At 46.1% G+C, this 17,410-nt stretch overlaps 1 protein-coding gene across 9 annotated transcripts in view; it reads left to right on the top strand.

Moving 5' to 3' along the window:
• Positions 1 to 17,410, top strand: part of GOLGA2 (golgin A2) — a 135,737-nt gene that overhangs the window by 80,145 nt on the left and 38,182 nt on the right. For 8 of the 9 annotated variants that reach the window (XM_063936619.1, XM_063936616.1, XM_063936615.1 and 5 more), the window contains 13 exons: positions 306 to 399; positions 1,672 to 1,778; positions 2,575 to 2,633; positions 2,710 to 2,851; positions 5,816 to 5,905; positions 6,667 to 6,774; positions 7,370 to 7,457; positions 7,554 to 7,900; positions 8,559 to 8,672; positions 8,755 to 8,979; positions 9,567 to 9,666; positions 9,741 to 9,829; positions 9,984 to 10,140. In XM_063936619.1, coding sequence (XP_063792689.1) covers positions 306 to 399; positions 1,672 to 1,778; positions 2,575 to 2,633; positions 2,710 to 2,851; positions 5,816 to 5,905; positions 6,667 to 6,774; positions 7,370 to 7,457; positions 7,554 to 7,900; positions 8,559 to 8,672; positions 8,755 to 8,979; positions 9,567 to 9,666; positions 9,741 to 9,829; positions 9,984 to 10,140 — 1,720 coding nt within the window. The remainder of the gene's footprint in view (positions 1 to 305; positions 400 to 1,671; positions 1,779 to 2,574; positions 2,634 to 2,709; positions 2,852 to 5,815; positions 5,906 to 6,666; positions 6,775 to 7,369; positions 7,458 to 7,553; positions 7,901 to 8,558; positions 8,673 to 8,754; positions 8,980 to 9,566; positions 9,667 to 9,740; positions 9,830 to 9,983; positions 10,141 to 17,410) is intronic. The other variant, XM_063936617.1, reaches the window with a different exon arrangement.

Below are 17,410 nucleotides of genomic sequence, written 5' to 3'. Positions count from 1 at the left end.
GTGTGCCGTCATAGAAGCACAGCCAGGCCCATCAGTGTTTTGCCGCTACTGTGGCCCTGGAATGATCAATACTGGTGGGTTTAGTGGTTGCAGAGCCAGTTCTAATTTTGGGCCCGAGCAGTGTTGGGCTCTTTTGGCTTTCTCCGATGTGGCTCAAGCGTTACCTATGGAGAAGCTGCGACATGACATCCTAGGTCACGCAACTGCACCATGCATCACCATTATATTTGAATGTGCCTTGGCAATATTTAAATCTTGTTCAGTGTGCTGCGAGTTGTAAAAGGTTGAAAATCTCTGCTCTACAGGTTCACATCCAGACAATTGGCATATTGGTATCAGAAAAGTCCGAGCTGCAGACTGCCCTGTCATACACCCAGCAGGCGGCAAGGCAGAAAGGAGGTATTTCAATTTTATATAGTCCGCTTTTTATTGGATTCTGCCTTCAGATAGATACTGTAATAAAAATGCAGGATGTAAGAGAATGTTGTTGTTTTATCATCCCCTTTGTGGTTTACTTGTGGTTCCCATAGGGGTGTTTCCATTCCACTATTAATGCACCAATTACAGCCCGCTGGAGGCTTTTATATGAGTCTCCCAGTAGGGGTGTCTCCATTCCACTAATAATGCACCAATCACAGCCCGCTGGTGGTTTATTCGTGGCTCCCAGCAGGGGTGTATCCATTCCACTAATAATTCACCAATCACAGTCTGCTGGAGGCTTATTTGAGGCTTCCAGCAGGGGTGTCTCCATTCTACTAATAATGCACCAGTCACAGCCCACTGGTGGTTTATATGAGTCTCTTAGCAGGGGTGTCTCCAGTCCACTAATAATGCACCAATCACAGCCTGCTCATGGTTTATTCGTGGCTCCCAGCATGGGTGTCTCCATTTCACTAATAATGCTCCAATCGCAGCCCGCTGGTTTATTCGTGACTCCCAGCAGGCGTGGCTCCATTCCACTAATAAAGCACCAATCATAGCCCGCTGGTGGCTTATTCGTGGCTCCCAGCAGGGGTGTCTCCATTCCACTAATAATGCACCAATCTCAGCAAGTGTTTCTATAATACCGGAAGTAGAATGAAATAAAATATGAACATATGAACTTCTCCCTCCCGCTTTTCAGTGCCCATTATGTTCCATAGCATGCTATATAATTCTGAATGTTTGTAAAGCCATTTCATATGCTGGATTTCCAGCAAGCCTCACAAGTCTCCACTCCATTGTTGCTAAACTTCCATCTCCTTTACTGAAGCGTATCTTGCAACAGTGCTGCCCTCAGGTAGAATAATAACTATTCAAGTTAGAAACAAATAATCAATTTATAATTTACAACCCAAGATGATGCAGTTAAGTCTCTCAACCTCCCCCTTAAATGAGGGATCCGCAATACGTATGTATTTGAAACTAAATTCTGCGGATTAGTTCATTTAAGATCCGTCATTCTCTGTGGGCATTCTGCACCATGGAATACGGAACTAATCTGCTGCTTGTCACTCTATCTGAATGTTAAGCAATTGCTAGATCCCAGATATGTCTGCCCCATAATAGGAAAGAAAAATGAAGGCATTGAGATAATCAGCTAGAGAAACAATGGTGTTGTGCAATGTACCCGCTCAGTTACCATAACTATATTCACATAGATGACTGATTTGAGCTCTCTTATGCCTTTAGCGGAGGTTGAGGATCTTGTTATGCGTCTACAGTCTACCAGACAGAGAGTAACAGAACTGGAGCGTACGCTGTCGTCCATCTCTGCTCAGCAGAAGCAGCTAGAGAAGGTTCAGTATATATTTCTTTCCTCTCTGTATTCTCTCTTTGATCTAAGATGTCCCTGTATCTTCATGATCTGTTGCTGCAATCTGCAAGTAGTATATTTTGTTAGCTTTGGTGGTGTCAGATGACCATAGTAAGCACTAGTCCCAAAACTGTTAATTGATCCACTAAATTCAGCCAGAGTCTTGCCCAGGAGGATGAGCTGTCCGTTAATTGCAGTCAGAGATTGTCGAAGAAGGTTGGGCATCTTCCAAGCAGTTCTAAGCGCCATTCTTTTCCTACCAGTGAAACGCTACAACCTCCCACTCGTTTAGTGGCACACATGAGTTAATGGGGCAGATGTATTAAGCCTGGAGAAGTGATAAAGCAGTGATAACTGCAAGGTGATAACGCACCAGCCAATCAGCTCCTAACTGTAAATGTACATAATGGAGCTGATTGGCTGGTGCATTATCACCTTGAACTTATCACTGCTTTATCACTTCTCCGGACTTAATACATCTGCCCTAAAATGAGCCAATAAGCTCCTAGCTAGCATTTGTAAAGTACATTCTGTAAAATGATTTGAGCTGATTGGTTGCTATGGGCAACTTCTCCACTCTTTAGAAGCTTTGATACATTTCCTCATAAGTTTTTAAAGTAGTCTCGTTATTTGTCCCATGCATTTTAGAATTCCTACGCGTGAAAGACTACTCTAGTCCAACGACTAACCCCATCCCCTGTCTATTAAAGATAAGCCAAACTTTAGTTAGAAATGAGGATGACCCCATAATGTCCGTGACCATTTATTTCTGATTTCAGCTTAATAAAGAAATGGAAAAAGACCGTGACAACCTACGACTTGAATCCTTAAGGAATAGGTAAGTCCCGTCTGTCTTCCCTCTCTGTTTAAGGAAGTTTTCAGACATTGGGTTGATGACCTTTATCTTTGCGTAGTAAAAGTAGTGACGACCTGAAGCTGCAGAACTCTGAACTATCGGAGAAACTGAACGTGCTGCTGTCAGAGAACGCTACCATGCGGTTGGAGCTTGGGGACCTGCACAAAAAGTTGGAAATGGCTGAGCTCATGATCCAACAGGTAGGTTGCTGGTTATGTTTCCAGACAGAAATTAGAGGCATCGTACTTAGAATGGAGCGTACTAGGGGGGGTCATTCCGAGTTGATCGCTCGCTAGCTACTTTTAGCAGTCGTGCAAACGCTAAGCCGCCGCCCTCGGAGTGTATCTTAGCAGAAGTGCGAACGAAAGGATCGCCGAGCGTCTACAAAAAAAAATTTGTGCAGTTTCAGAGTAGCTTCAGATCTACTCGGCGCTTGCGATCACTTCAGACTGTTCAGTTCCGGATTTGACGTCACAACCACGCCCTGCGTTCTCCCAGCCACGCCTGCGTTTTTCCTGGCACGCCTGCGTTTTTCCAAACACTCCCTGAAAACGGTCAGTTGACACCCAGAAATACCCCTTTCCTGTCAATCACTCTGCGGCCAGCAGTGTGACTGAAAAGCTTCGCTAGACCTTGTGTGAAACTACATCGGCCATTGTGAAAGTACGTCGCGCGTGCGCATTGCGCCGCATGCGCAGGAGTGCTGTTTTTTTTGCTTCATCGCTGCGCAGCGAACATTTTCAGCTAGCGATCAACTCTGAATGACCCCCTATACTCCTGTGTGCCACGTGCTAAGGTTGGAAAGTAGAAGCACATCTTTGCCACATCGATTGTCTCAGGAAGCTAGTACGATATATTAGTTCCTCCATTTATTGTCATTACTTTTTGTGTTGTTTTTGCCATTTTACTGTATGTAAATATAGATAAGTGAGTGGGTTGGCGCTAATAAACACAAAAGGATATTCAGAATGGTGTCCAGAAATATTTACCTGAATAACTGGGATAAAAGGTGGTACACAGACTTATTAGGAACAACAACAACAGTGTAATTACACATTAAAAACCAACAGTAAAATAACGCACATAAAGGAAGTATCTTCATCTGAAGAAGAATTGGTCAGAATTTGAAACGAGTTATGTACGGATTGCATGCTGGGATGGGGACTTGGATCTACAGCCATTATGGACTCTCTGCTCACTGCGGTGGTGCTGCGCTACTTAGGCCGGGACCCTTGTCCTCTGTTGACATTAGCCCACCATAGCACCTTATTATGGTGAGAGGCTGACTGATCACCCCATATAGACGGCACTGACTAAAGTGGTTAATGATTTGGTCACTACGAAGTCTAAAGGCCACTACTCACTACTTATTCTTCTAGATCTATCTGCTGCATTTGACACTGTAGACCACTCTCTTCTCATACAGACACTACAATCCCTAGGTCTTAAAGACACAGCCCTTTCTTGGTTCCTATCGTACCTATCTAATCGCTCCTTCAGTGTTCGCTTCTCTGAATCTACCTCCTCTTCGCTACCTCTTTCAGTTGGAGTACCGCAAGGCTCAGTCTTGGGTCCTCTGCTTTTCTCTATCTATACCTCATCTCTTGGTAAACGAATCAGCTCTTTTGGTTTTCAGTATCATCTGTACGCAGATGATACTCAAATCTACCTATCCTCCCCTGACTTGTCCCTATCTGTACTGGACCGTGTCACTGAATGCCTTTCTGCCATCTCATCCTGGATGACATCTCGCCACCTCAAACTTAATATTTCAAAGACAGAGTTAATTATATTTCCACCGGCCAATAGTAGGTACCAACCTGATATCTCTATCACTGTTGAAAACTCTACCATCTACCCTACCCCACAAGCTCGCTGCCTAGGTGTCATCCTTGACTCTGATCTGTCCTTTGTTCCCCACATTCAATCTGTCTCAAGATCATGTTACATGCATCTAAAAATCATATCCAAAATACGACCATACCTTACACAAGACACTGCTAAAACTCTAATCCACGCTCTCATTATCTCCCGCATTGATTATTGCAATAGTCTCCTAACTGGTCTTCCCAAAACAAGACTCTCACCACTACAATCCATTCTGAATGCAGCGGCGAGGCTTATCTTCCTCGCTAGACGTTCATCGTCTGCAGATCCACTCTGTCAGTCCCTCCATTGGTTACCTGTACTCTACCGCATTCAATATAAAATACTTTTACTCACACACAAGGCCATTAACCAAACTACACCAATGTACATCACTTCGCTTATCACAAAATATCTCCCAACCCGACCTCTTCGCTCTTCACAAGACCTGCGTCTCTCATCCACACTCATTACTCGCTCCCACTCACGACTGCAGGACTTTCATCGGGCTGCACCCACCCTGTGGAATGCCCTACCACGCACAATAAGACTCTCCTCTAGTCTCCAAACCTTCAAGCGTTCCCTCAAAACTCACCTCTTTAGGCAAGCGTATCAAATTCCTGAACCGCCCACATAACTTTCATAAACCTTCCTATCAAATTACATCCACTCTGTACAGTCCACACATATCCTCACATGTCTTCTCATTCTATGCAATAGATAGCACCTTTCCTTGTGTACATATGCCTATTTCCCTATAGATTGTAAGCTTGCGAGCAGGGCCTTCCTACCTCTATGACTGTTATCACCCAGTTTGTTATTGTTTCAAATTGTAAAGCGCAACGGAATTTGCTGCGCTATATAAGAAACTGTTAATAAATAAATAAATAATAAATATAGCCTTTTATGAGTGTTATTTTCATGTTGGTTTTTAATTTAATTACGTTGTTGTTGTTGTTAATAAATCTGTGTACCACCTTTTATCTGGGTAATTATTTCTGGACAGCATTATGAATATCCTTTTAGGTTTATTAGCGACAACCCACTCACCTATCTATATTTCCAGTCAATTTTTGGGAAGTTGGTGTTCCCTTCTGTTGGTAAAGGTGGGGCTGCTTTCCTCCCTAATATTGTGCAATATATGGTATGTCACTCCTTTTTACTGAACTGTAGGAAAGATATATTTTTCATTTTAGGTGTACCAATTTCCGTTATTTCTTACCTCTGGTATTGTTCAGTGATTCCACCGCAATTCTCTGTTTCTTCTCTTATTCATTTCTTTACTTGTTCTCTACTAGTTTTCTAATCAGACGGGCACGCCAGATGCAAACCAGCAGCTGCGAATGGCCCTGGAGGAGCGGGACCAACTGGGGACGCAGCTAACGCAGGTAAACGGTTTTATTTAACTGTTACAAGCAAAACACCGTTATTACTATTGCAAATCTGCCTGTATCTAGCAAAACAGAAGTTGAGATTATACATAGTCTGATCAAACCATTTAAGCCTGCAACACACCTGGCACTCAAGTTATACACTCACATCTGACATGCCGGTAATATCACATGCACTCACCACTCATGTAAGGAGGCTGAGACAGAACATATGGGTACATTTACCAAAGTTTCTAAAACAGACAAGTGGTGGTGTTTATCACTTTCTAGAATACAATAGACAAATGATAGCTAAAATCTGATTGGTTGCTATGGGCATCACTTTTTTTATTTTTTTATTTTTTTTATTTTTTAGAAGCTTTAGTAAATTTACTCCATAGACATGACCAGTGGATATTTATAGATTATCGAATTCCCTCTGTAATGGGCAGTGCTGTTTCAATGCCATAGAATGCAGCTGCAGTAATATAATAATCCGCTAAGGTCTGTTCTTTAAGGCAGACCAAGTTGACCCTGCATATGTCTGGTCCGATATACAAGTTACCAATGTGATGTAAGTGTGGATTTGACACAGAACATATTAAAATGCGATTACCTTAAAATATAGACCATTACGTTTGGCTATAACTTAATTCTGCTTCAAACTGTGACTTGTTGTGGTTAACAAATTATTAATGTGACCTGATTTACTATCATTGGTTATAAAGGGGTTGTTGTTGGGGTTGATGTTGTTGTTTTTTTTCTTCTTCGCCATTTAGATGTCAGATTCTCTCCAACACCTGACGGCAGAAAGGGACCAGTACGTAGAGAAACTGAAGGACGAAGGTGCAATATGGCAAGAAAGAGTCCGCCAGCTGTCTCAGCAAGTGAGTGTTCCGCTCTTCATGATCCTTTCTCGCTGATAACTCCCCGTATCAGCAGAAACTACCAGACACCACCGTGAGCTCTTTGTACTACATATTTATTTATTCATTTTATTACACAGGGATTACTGGGGTAAGGGGGTATACCGAAGGTTCTGTAACAGACCAAAAAAATATGAACAAGTTACAATAAGCATCAGGGTAATGCACATGGATCCCCCCGGCAAGTTAGAAACAGGATCAACAGCAGTCCAAGCCGGACAGCGTAGGATGGGGGAGACTGAGGTGGCCCGTTATACTGGGTCCCTTTACTAGTCTAGTTAGAATGCAAACAGGTTACATTTGCTCTTCACTTTAATAAATATGAATATTTGCACATAATAACCTTCTACAAAAGTGTACAACGATGGATATAAGTAGTTTCTGTACCAGTAAACATGGAGTTCTGAGACCCTATAGTGGCGATCAAGATAACGTTTAATAATGACCATTTACATGGGGTGCATTATTCCCTACTATACATTTCCTTATGTACAGTGAAGTAAAAATGTCCCCTCCACATCACTTGTTATAATTGCTCTGTATGTCCGGTTACTAGATACAGACGCTGATCCAGGAAAAAGAGAGCGCTTGTGCACAGGTTGAACAGTTGGAGACCAGGCTAACAGAGCTGCTGTTAGCATCAGGTATGCAGAGAGGGGGAGACGGAACAGAGATAATAACTGCATTTCCTATTCTGCCTTCCACGTAACTGATCATCTACAATTGCCCCCATTTTACAGCAGCAGAGCCGGCTGAATCGGAGCCCTCCGTTCCCCAGGGTCCCTCTGAAGCAGAGCTTGCACTTCAGCAAGAGGTGGAGAAGCTGCAGCAGGAGTTCCACGAGCTGCAGTCCAGGTACCATGCCCAGGTGCAGGACAACAGTCAGCTGAGCCGCCTGAACCAGGAGCAGGAGGAGCGGCTGCAGGAGTTGGAGAGTACCTTACAGCGGCAGAGTGAGGACAGTGTGGACAAACAGCAGATCCTGGAAAACATGCAGAGTGACAAAGCCACCATCAGCCGGGCTCTGACCCAGAACAGACAGCTGAAAGAACAGCTCGCTGAATTCCAGAATGGATTTGTCAAACTGGTATGGGAGTCTCTCCTCTCTAGCTGAACACGGCGCACATAAACATAGAGCTCGAGTCCTCATCAGTATGGTTTCTCTGTAATATCTTTCTGTCCTGAACATAGGTTCCACATAAGCTCTATGTAGATCTAGAGCAGACCTCTATTAGGATTAGCTGGAGAATGCCCTGGTTGTGAGGCTCGATCTGCAGCCCTGGTCATAAATTAGCTAAGGGGTGACAGAATGCCCAAACTGCAGTAAGCATACTTCCCGTGTATAGGCACAACCTGATTAATGATTCTGCTGTCACAGGCTGTTAATTGGTTAGACCGGTCATACATATACATTTAATAACTGGTCCATCACTGATCAACTATGTGGCCCATACTTTGAATTAACCCAAATGCTCAATACCGAGATGTTGAGGTAGCCACTTCCAGATCTTTTGTGGTGTATGAGGGGGGTTTGTAAATGTCTAAAACATTACAGCCAAAAATTGTGATCGCTCTGTGCCCTTTGGGAGTAAGGAAGAGTATAGCTCCCTTTTTCATTTAACAAGATAGATCTATTGAAGTCCACACGCTTTAGGGCTGATATTTAGATAACAATGGTGTCCGCACACATCTCACGCTACTTATACTTTTACCAAGAAACATCTGACTCGCCCTATTTTTTGCAGACGAATGAGAACTTGGAGCTCACAAACGGACTCCAGAGCGAGCTGCATGTGAAAAAGGAACTGGCCAAACGGTTGGGGCAGTTGCAGGAGAGTCTGGGAGATTTTAAAGAGCAGGTGAGCTGGTATCTTGCATGCACAGGCCACTGCATGCTTTGTGGAGCACCGACTTTATATTGCGGTGTCCTTTGTGTTGTAGCTGGCCATGAAGGCGCAGGAATTGCAGCTACTGCAGACGCAGCGGGATGAGATCTCTGCACATCTCCAGCAGTACGCTGCAGCATACCAGCAAGTATCCATTGAGAAGGAGGAAATCCAGAGACAGTACCTCCTGCAAGCCCAGCTCATGGACCGGTTGCAACATGACGAAGTGCAGGGAAAAGTCAGTGCAGAAATACATCTGAAGGAGTTACAGCAAAGCAGGGTATGTTCTGCGCTACGAACACTTAAGGACGCTCCACCCTTGAGAGACCTGAATAGTGGGGGGGGGGGGGGGGGGGGGGGCCTGAGTGTGGTATATTTAATCGACACTTGGAATGTCGACAGTGCAATGTTGACAGAATGAGAGTGCCATTCTTTAACATGTTGATAATAGGAGTTTCAATGTAAACCTAAAATCGGGTGTCCATATTCTTATTGTTGACAGTGAGACTGCATACAAGGGCTCTCGCTTCTGTTGGTGGCTTGTACCATAAAATTACATTTGACAATCTCAGCATAGTGAACGTTTGATTTTATTAGTGGGGGGGCTAGATCTGCACCGTAATCGATTGCATTACTTCCCCACAATAGCTTGTGTTTCATAACCGTAAACTGAAAGCCATAAAACATCTGATATGCCAGACAGATCAGGGAAACTTTACTGCCCAACATGCACCCCTGCTGGAGAATTGCTGTAATAACAGTGTGCAAGTGCACAGCCCCTTTCATCCAGCACGGATCCATTCTCATTTTGTGGCCTTTTTTTTTTTTTTTGTTAGATTCCTAACTTGGTTTTACCTCATTTTGCAGGAAAATCTAGAACTTCTCACCAAAGAAAACCGAGAGCTCCGAGCTCAGGTTCTACAAATATGCAGTGAGCCAGACAGTAGGGCTCTGAGTAGGATGGAAGGTAATGATCTATCAAATTGACTTTACTACTCTGTTATCAGTGCTTAAATAGAACTCAGCGTATGTGTTCCCCAGGGGACGGCGTGGAGAGTATAGTTTATGAAGATGAAATTCCTAAATCGTCATTGGTTATTCCACAGGATTTTGAAAGTCGGGAAGAAATGGTGAGCTGTCTTATTGGTCTGTCTCGCTCATTTTGCGTTTATATAATCAGATCTCCTCAACAACAATATACTGACCTGTTATATTAGTTGTATGCTTTGCTTATTGGTAGAATATCTTCTCTTCAATATAACATTTTTTGTTCACGGTCTGCAGATGGCATTCCTATCCTCTGCTCTCTCCAAACTACACGGAGAGAGAGACGAGGTGGAGAGGCAGCTGACGGAGCAGAAGAGGAACTGTAAGCAACTGCTGCAGCAAATCTCTGAGCTGAGACTGCAGCAGATGTCCTCTCCTCATCATCACTCTGCAGGTAGGAGAATGAGGAGGTCGCATCTACCATAGGGAGATTGATAAGACCTCATGTTAATGACTTGTGAAGTTTTATGCCTAATGAGTATGTTTCACGAGCTTGTGAGAACTTGAATAATATTATAGTATTTGAAAACTGCAATTAGGAACCTTAAATATAGCTGATTGGAGAAAAATATCCAGCTTTAAAAGTTACTAACTAGCAATCTCTTAATAAACAAAGCTGGCATATTACACATCCTTCTATAATCACTTCACTTTTCTCATATGTCCTAGAGGATGCTGGGGACACTTCAAGAACCATGGGGTATAGACGGGATCCACAGGAGACATGGGCACTTTAAGACTTTCAAAGGGGTGTGAACTGGCTCCTCCCTCTATGCCCCTCCTCCAGACTCCAGTTTAGAATCTGTTCCCAGGCAGACTGGATGCACACTGAGGAGCTCTACTGAGTTTCTCTGAAAAGACTTTGTTAGGTTTTTTATTTTCAGGGAGGCTGCTGGCAACGGTCTCCCTGCTTCGTGGGACTTAGGGGAGAGTAGTCAGACCTACTTCTGTGAGTTTAAAGGCTCTGCTTCTTTGACTACAGGACACCATTAGCTCCTGAGGGTCTGATCGCTAGGTACGCCTAGATGCTCGTTCCCAGAGCCCGCCGTCACCCCCCTTGCAGAGCCAGAAGTCAGAAGACAGGTGAGTAGAAGAAGATCAGAAGACTTCAGTGACAGCTTTGAGGTACCGCACAGCGGCCGTGCTACGCGCCATGCTCCCACATTCAGCGGCACTACAGGGCGCAGGGAGCGCCCTGAGCAGCATATAAACCTCACATATCAGACTGGCAACAGCGGACTAAGTGCCAGGGCACTGTCCGGACCCCCACCAGTATAAAAAAGTTTAAAAAAGAGCGGGTCTGAAGCGCGCCAGTACAGGGGCGGGGCTTAGCCCTCACAGCACACAGCCCGGCGCCATTTTGCCATTTTCTCTCCACAAGCTGCAGAGACGCTGGTCCTTCCTCAACACTGCTGTACAAGTAACAGGGTGAAAAACGGGGGGGCACAGTGATTTTGGTGCATTATATTATAAAAGCGCTGCAGGTCTGGGACATTGTCTTAGTGTTTTCAGACCGGGATTAGGCGCTGGGGTGTGAGCTGGCAATATCTCCCTCTGTGTCTCTCTGACAGGCTTTACTGTAGGTCTGTCCCCTATAGGCCCAGTGTGCACGTGTGTCGGCATGTCTGAGGCGGAGTGCTCTTCCCAGGAGGAGACTCTGTTAGGGATACAAAACGCTGTGGGAGTGACCCTGTCGGCACCGCCGACACCGGATTGGGTGAATGTTTTGAGTGCTTTGAATGCAAATATGGCTCTGATTAATAAAAGATTGGATAAATCTGAGTCTTAGAACCAGTTTTGGAAGAAATCCGTAGAGGATGTGTTGTCTCAAGTCCAGACCCCCTCAGGGTCACAAAAACGTTCATTTGCCCAGCTAGCAGACACGGATACCGACACGGACACTGATTCCAGTGTCGACTGTAGTGATGCCAGATTAGATCCAAAACTGGCAAAGAGCATTCAGTACATGATTGTGGCTATAAAAGATGTATTACATATCACGGAGGACCCTACTGTTCCTGATATTAGGGTCTGTATGTTTAAAGGGAAGAAACCTGAGGTAACTTTTCCTCATTCTCATGAACTGAACGCGCTTTGTGAAAAGGTTTGGAAAAATCCTTACAAAGTTCCAGATTCCCAAAAGGATTGTTATGGCGTATCCGTTTCCCTCTGGGGATAGGGAAAAGTGGGAGTCACCACCTATTGTGGACAAAGCTCTATCAAGGCTGTCCAAAAAGGTGGCTCTTCCGTCCCCTGACACGGCAGCCCTAAAGGATCCTGCGGATCGTAGGCAGGAAAGTACATTGAAATCCATTTATATCACCACGAGTACGCTACTCAGACCAGCCATTGCATCTGCATGGGTGAGTAGTGCTATCGAAAAATGTGCAGACAACTTGTCATCTGAAATGGATACCCTGGACAGGGATAGCATTCTTCTGACACTGGGTCATATCAGGGATGCTGCAGTCTACCTAAGGCAGCTGCGAGAGATATTGCCCTCTTGGGATCACGGGCCAATGCCATGGCAGTCTTGGCTAGGAGAGCATTGTGGATTCATCAATGGAATGCTGATGCTGACTCTTAAGAAAGCTATGAGGTCTCTACCGTATAAAGGTGGTGTATTGTTTGGTGACGGCCTCGCTGAGTTGGTATCTACGGCTACCGCGGGTAAGTCATCATTTTGACCTTATGTGCCTGCACCACAAAAGAAATCACAATATCGGATGCAGTCCTTTCGGCCCAATAAATACAGAAAAGGCAGAGGGTCTTCCTTCCTTGCTGCTAAAGGAAAGGGAAAGGGTAAGCGATCACCGGCCGTGGCCAGTTCCCAGGAGCAGAAGTCCTCCCCGGCTTCTGCCAAGTCCACCGCATGACGCTGGGGCTCCTCTGCGGGAGTCCGCACCGGTGGGGGCACGTCTCAGACTCTACAGTTCTGGGTTCGTTCGGGCCTGGACGCATGGGTTTTAGAAATGTGTCCCAAGGGTACAATCTGGAGTTTCAAGACGTCCCCCCTCACCGATTTTTCAAATCTGCCTTACCAGCTTCTCTTCCAGACAGGGAAGTGGTATGCGCTGCAATACAAAAATTGTGTCACAACCAAGTCATTGTCAGGGTTCCCCCATCACAACAGGGAGAAGCTTTTATTCGAGCCTGTTCGTGGTCCCAAAGCCGGACGGCTCAGTCAGACCAATCCTGAACCTCAAATCCCTCAATTTCTACCTGAGAATTTAAATTCAAGATGGAATCTCTCCGGGCTGTGATCTCCAGTCTCGAGAAGGGGGATTTTATGGTGTCGGTAGACATTAAGGATGCCTACTTACATGTTCCCATTTATCCTCCACATCAGGCTTACCTGAGGTTTGCTGTTCAGGATTGTCATTACCAATTTCAGACGTTGCCGTTTGGTCTGTCCACGGCTCCGAGGGTTTTCACCAAAGTAATGGCCGAAATTATGGTTCTCCTGCGCAAACAAGGAGTCACAATTATCCCGTACTTGGATGATCTCCTGATAAAGGCGAGATCCAGGGACCAATTGCTGCAGAACATTACGCTATTTCTGACAATTCTGCAGCAACATGGTTGGCTCCTAAACTCACCAAAGTCGCAGTTGGTTCCGACGAGACGGCTGTCGTTTTTGGGAATGATTCTGGACACAGAATTACAGAGTTTTCTTTCCAGTGGAAAATGCTCTGTAAATTCAGAACCTGGTCAAACAAATTCTGAAACCAGCAAGAGTATCGATCCATCAATGCACTTGGTTGCTGGGGAAGATGGTGGCGGCCTACGAGGCCATTCATTTTGGCAGATTCCATTCCAGAGTTTTTCAGTGGGACTTATTGGACAAGTGGTCCGGATCCCATCTGCACATGCACCGAACGATAACCCTGGCCTCCGAGACCAGAATCTCACTCCTGTGGTGGCTGCACAGCTCTCGCCTCCTAGAGGGACGCAGGTTCGGGATCCAGGACTGGATCGTAGTGACCACGGATGCGAGCAGAGCCGTCTTAACAGCAGTGTAGGCCCCTGGGCACAGCAATGCACTGGGGCCCCTACCCACCCACCAGCAGTAGGGGTGGGGGGTGCTATCAGCGGCATCTTTGATGTTCCGCGGGGGGTAGGGGGGTTCTATCTTTCGCTCAGCATGTAGGACCTGGAAAAATCATTTCTGATAATTACTCCTGTACTGCACAAATGGGGCGGGAAGGAGAACACTAAACTGTAGAAGGCGACATTGTGCTGAATGAAGGGGCCCTGGAACATAACTTCCAGGGTGGTATGGGGTGTTTAATACAGAGGGGAGGGGTGGATAGTGGAGTGGGCTTAATATTCATAATTTTCCGGGGGTCAGGGCAGCTTGCTTTACTGCAGATATCTCCAGTTCCTGAAAATAGTTTTCTTAGCTTTAATGGGATAAAAAAAAACTAGAGTCCCACCTTTCAGGAGATACTGGGGACTTGGGGATCAGACTTCAGGAGCCAGAGCAATCCACCAACAAATATATAAAACTGCATATTAGGCGTTTGGAGCTGGAGCAGGGACCAGCAGCTTGAAGGCTGATATTTCTGGTTCTGGGCATAGTAGAGACAAGCTGCCAGTGTCCACTGAAAGGGGAGAGTCCCAGCTTTTGGAGTGTAAGTCAGCCAGAACCCGAGATATCTGGCTGGGAAGAACAATTAACAGGCTTGGATGGGGACCACTGCTTTGAAGTCGGATATCTCCGGTTCCCCTGGGCCGATTTTCAAAAATCTGGTACCCCTGGAAAGAGGGGACCCTCAGCTATCAGCCTAGGGCCCTTTTACTCCTGGGGCCCTTGGGCAAGAGCCCATTTAGCCCATACGAAAAGACGGCCCTGGATGCGAGTCTCCGATGCTGGGGAGCAGTCACGCAGGGAAAATGGTCAAGCCAGGAAATGTGTCTACACATAAACGTTCTGGAGTTAAGGGCCATTCACAACGGCCTCCTGCAAGCGGTACAACTTCTTCGCAATCGGCCCGTCTTGATTCAGTCGGACAACATAACAGCAGTGGCGTACATAAACCGCCAGGGCGGAACAAGGAGCAGAGCGGCAATGGCAGAGGCCACAAGGGTGCTCCGTTGGGCGGAAAGACATACAAGCGCTCTGTCAGCGATCTTCATTCCAGGTGTGGACAACTGGGAAGCAGACTTCCTCAGCAGACACGATCTCCATCCAGGAGAGTGGGGTCTTCATCAAGAGGTCTTTGCAGAAGTAACAAGTCTTTGGGGAATTCCTCAAATAGACATGATGGCGTCTCGCCTCAACAAGAAACTTCAGAGATATTGTTCCAGGTCGAGAGACCCTCAAGCAATGGCAGTGGACGCCCTAATGACACCGTGGGTGTTTTGGTCGGTGTACGTGTTTCCTCCGCTTCCACTCATTCCAAAAGTGATAAAAATCATAAGAAGAATAAAGGTTCAAGCGATCCTCATTGTTCCAGATTGGCCAAGGAGGGCTTGGTATCCAGATCTTCAGGAATTACTCATAGGAGATCCCTGGCCTCTTCCTCTGAGGGAGGATCTATTACAGCAGGGGCCGTGCGTGTTCCGAGACTTACCGCGACTTCGTTTGACGGCTTGGAGGTTGAACGCCGGATCCTAGCCCGAAAGGGTATTCCCAAGGAAGTTATCACCACTCTTATTCAGGCCGGGAAGGGAGTAACGTCTACACATTACCACCGTATTTGGAGAAAATACGTGTCTTGGTGTGAATCCCAGAAAGCTCCTACGGAAGAATTTCAGTTGGGACGTTTTCTCCATTTTCTACAAGCCGGTGTGGATGCGGGCCTAAAGTTGGGCTCAATTAAAGTTCAAATTTCGGCTTTATCGATTTTCTTCCAAAAACAATTGGCCTCCTTTCCAGAAGTTCAGACCTTCGTGAAAGGCGTATTGCACATCCAACCTCCCTTTGTGCCCCCTGTGGCACCATGGGATCTTAACGTGGTGTTGCAGTTTCTTCAATCTCATTGGTTTGAACCTTTACAGGAGGTAGAGTTGAAATTCCTTACTTGGAAAGTGATCATGCTGTTGGCCTTGGCATCCGCAAGGCGGGTGTCTGAATTGGCGGCCTTGTCTTACAAGAGCCCTTATTTGATCTTCCATGAAGATAGAGCAGAATTGTGGACTCGTCAGCAGTTTCTGCCGAAAGTGGTTTCATTGTTCCACTTGAACTAGCCTATTGTGGTGCCAGTGGCTACTGACGCCTTGCTGGAATCGAAGCTTCTCGATGTAGTAAGAGCTTTGAAAATTTATGTTGCCAGAACGACTCAGTTTAGGAAAACAGACTCTGTTTGTCCTGTATGCTCACAATAAGATTGGAGCTCCTGCTTTCAAGCAGACTATTGCGCGCTGGATCTGTCATACGATTCAGCAGGCTCATTCTACAGGTGGATTGCCGTTAACGAAATCGGTGAAGGCCCATTCTACCAGAAAGGTGGGCTCATCTTGGGCGGCTGCCCGAGGGGTCTCTGCTTTACAACTTTGCCGAGCGGCTACTTGGTCGGGTTCAAACACCTTTGCGAAGTTCTAAAAGTTTGATACCCTGGCTAATGAGGACCTCATGTTTGGTCAATCGGTGCTGCAGAGTCATCCGCACTCTCCCGCCCGTTCTAGAGCTTTGATATAATCCCCATGGTTCTTGAAGTGTCCCTAGCATCCTCTAGGACGTATGAGAAAATAGGATTTTAATACCTACCGGTAAATCCTTTTCTCTTAGTCCGTAGAGGATGCTGGGCGCCTGTCCCAGTGCGTACTGTATCTGCAGTTATTAGTTATGGTTACACACATGTTGTGTTACGTTGTAGTCAGCCTGTTGCTGATGTTGTTCATGCTGTTGACTTGCGTTGTGTTGAATGCCATGTTTTACGGCGTGCTTGAGGTGTGAGCTGGTATGTATCTCACCTTAGTTTAGCAATAAATCCTTTTTCTCTAACATCCTAGAGGATGCTGGGGACTCCGTAAGGACCATGGGGAATAGACGGGCTCCGCAGGAGATAGGGCACTTTAAGAAAGCTTTGGATTCTGGGTGTGCACTGGCTCCTCCCTCTATGTCCCTTTTCCAGACCTCAGTTTTACACTGTGCCCAGAGCGAGATGGGTGCACTGCAGGGAGCTCCCCGAAGTTCTCTGCCTAGGAAGCATTTTTGTTTGGATTTTTTCTACATTTTTACAAGGAGCACTGCTGGCAACAGGCTCCCTGCATCGAGGGACTGAGGAGAGAGGGGCAGACCTTCTTAATTGATAGGCTCTGCTTCCTCGGCTACTGGACACCATTCGCTCCAGAGGGGGTGAACGCAGGTTCTTACTGGGCGTCCACCTCGAGAGCCGCACCGCCGTTCTCCTCACAGAGCCAGAAGAAACGAAGTCAAGACGTTTCAGGCGGCAGAAGCCTTCAGAGCTTCACTGAGGTAACGCACAGCACTGCAGCTGTGCGTCATTGCTCCCATACACCTCACATACTCCGGTCACTGTAAGGGTGCAGGGCGCAGGGGGGGGCGCCCTGGGCAGCAATATAACACCTCTCTTATGGCAAAAGACAATATACATGTACAAGTGGGCACTGTACATGTATATAAAAGAGCCCCCGCCATTTTTTAATAACTTTTAGCGGGACTGAAGGCCGCCGCCGAGGGGGTGGGGCTTCTCCCT

The sequence above is a fragment of the Pseudophryne corroboree genome, chromosome 8 (genome assembly GCF_028390025.1).
Source record: "Pseudophryne corroboree isolate aPseCor3 chromosome 8, aPseCor3.hap2, whole genome shotgun sequence".
In the NCBI taxonomy this organism is placed as follows: domain Eukaryota; kingdom Metazoa; phylum Chordata; class Amphibia; order Anura; family Myobatrachidae; genus Pseudophryne; species Pseudophryne corroboree.
This window is presented reverse-complemented; position numbering and strand designations above follow the sequence as displayed.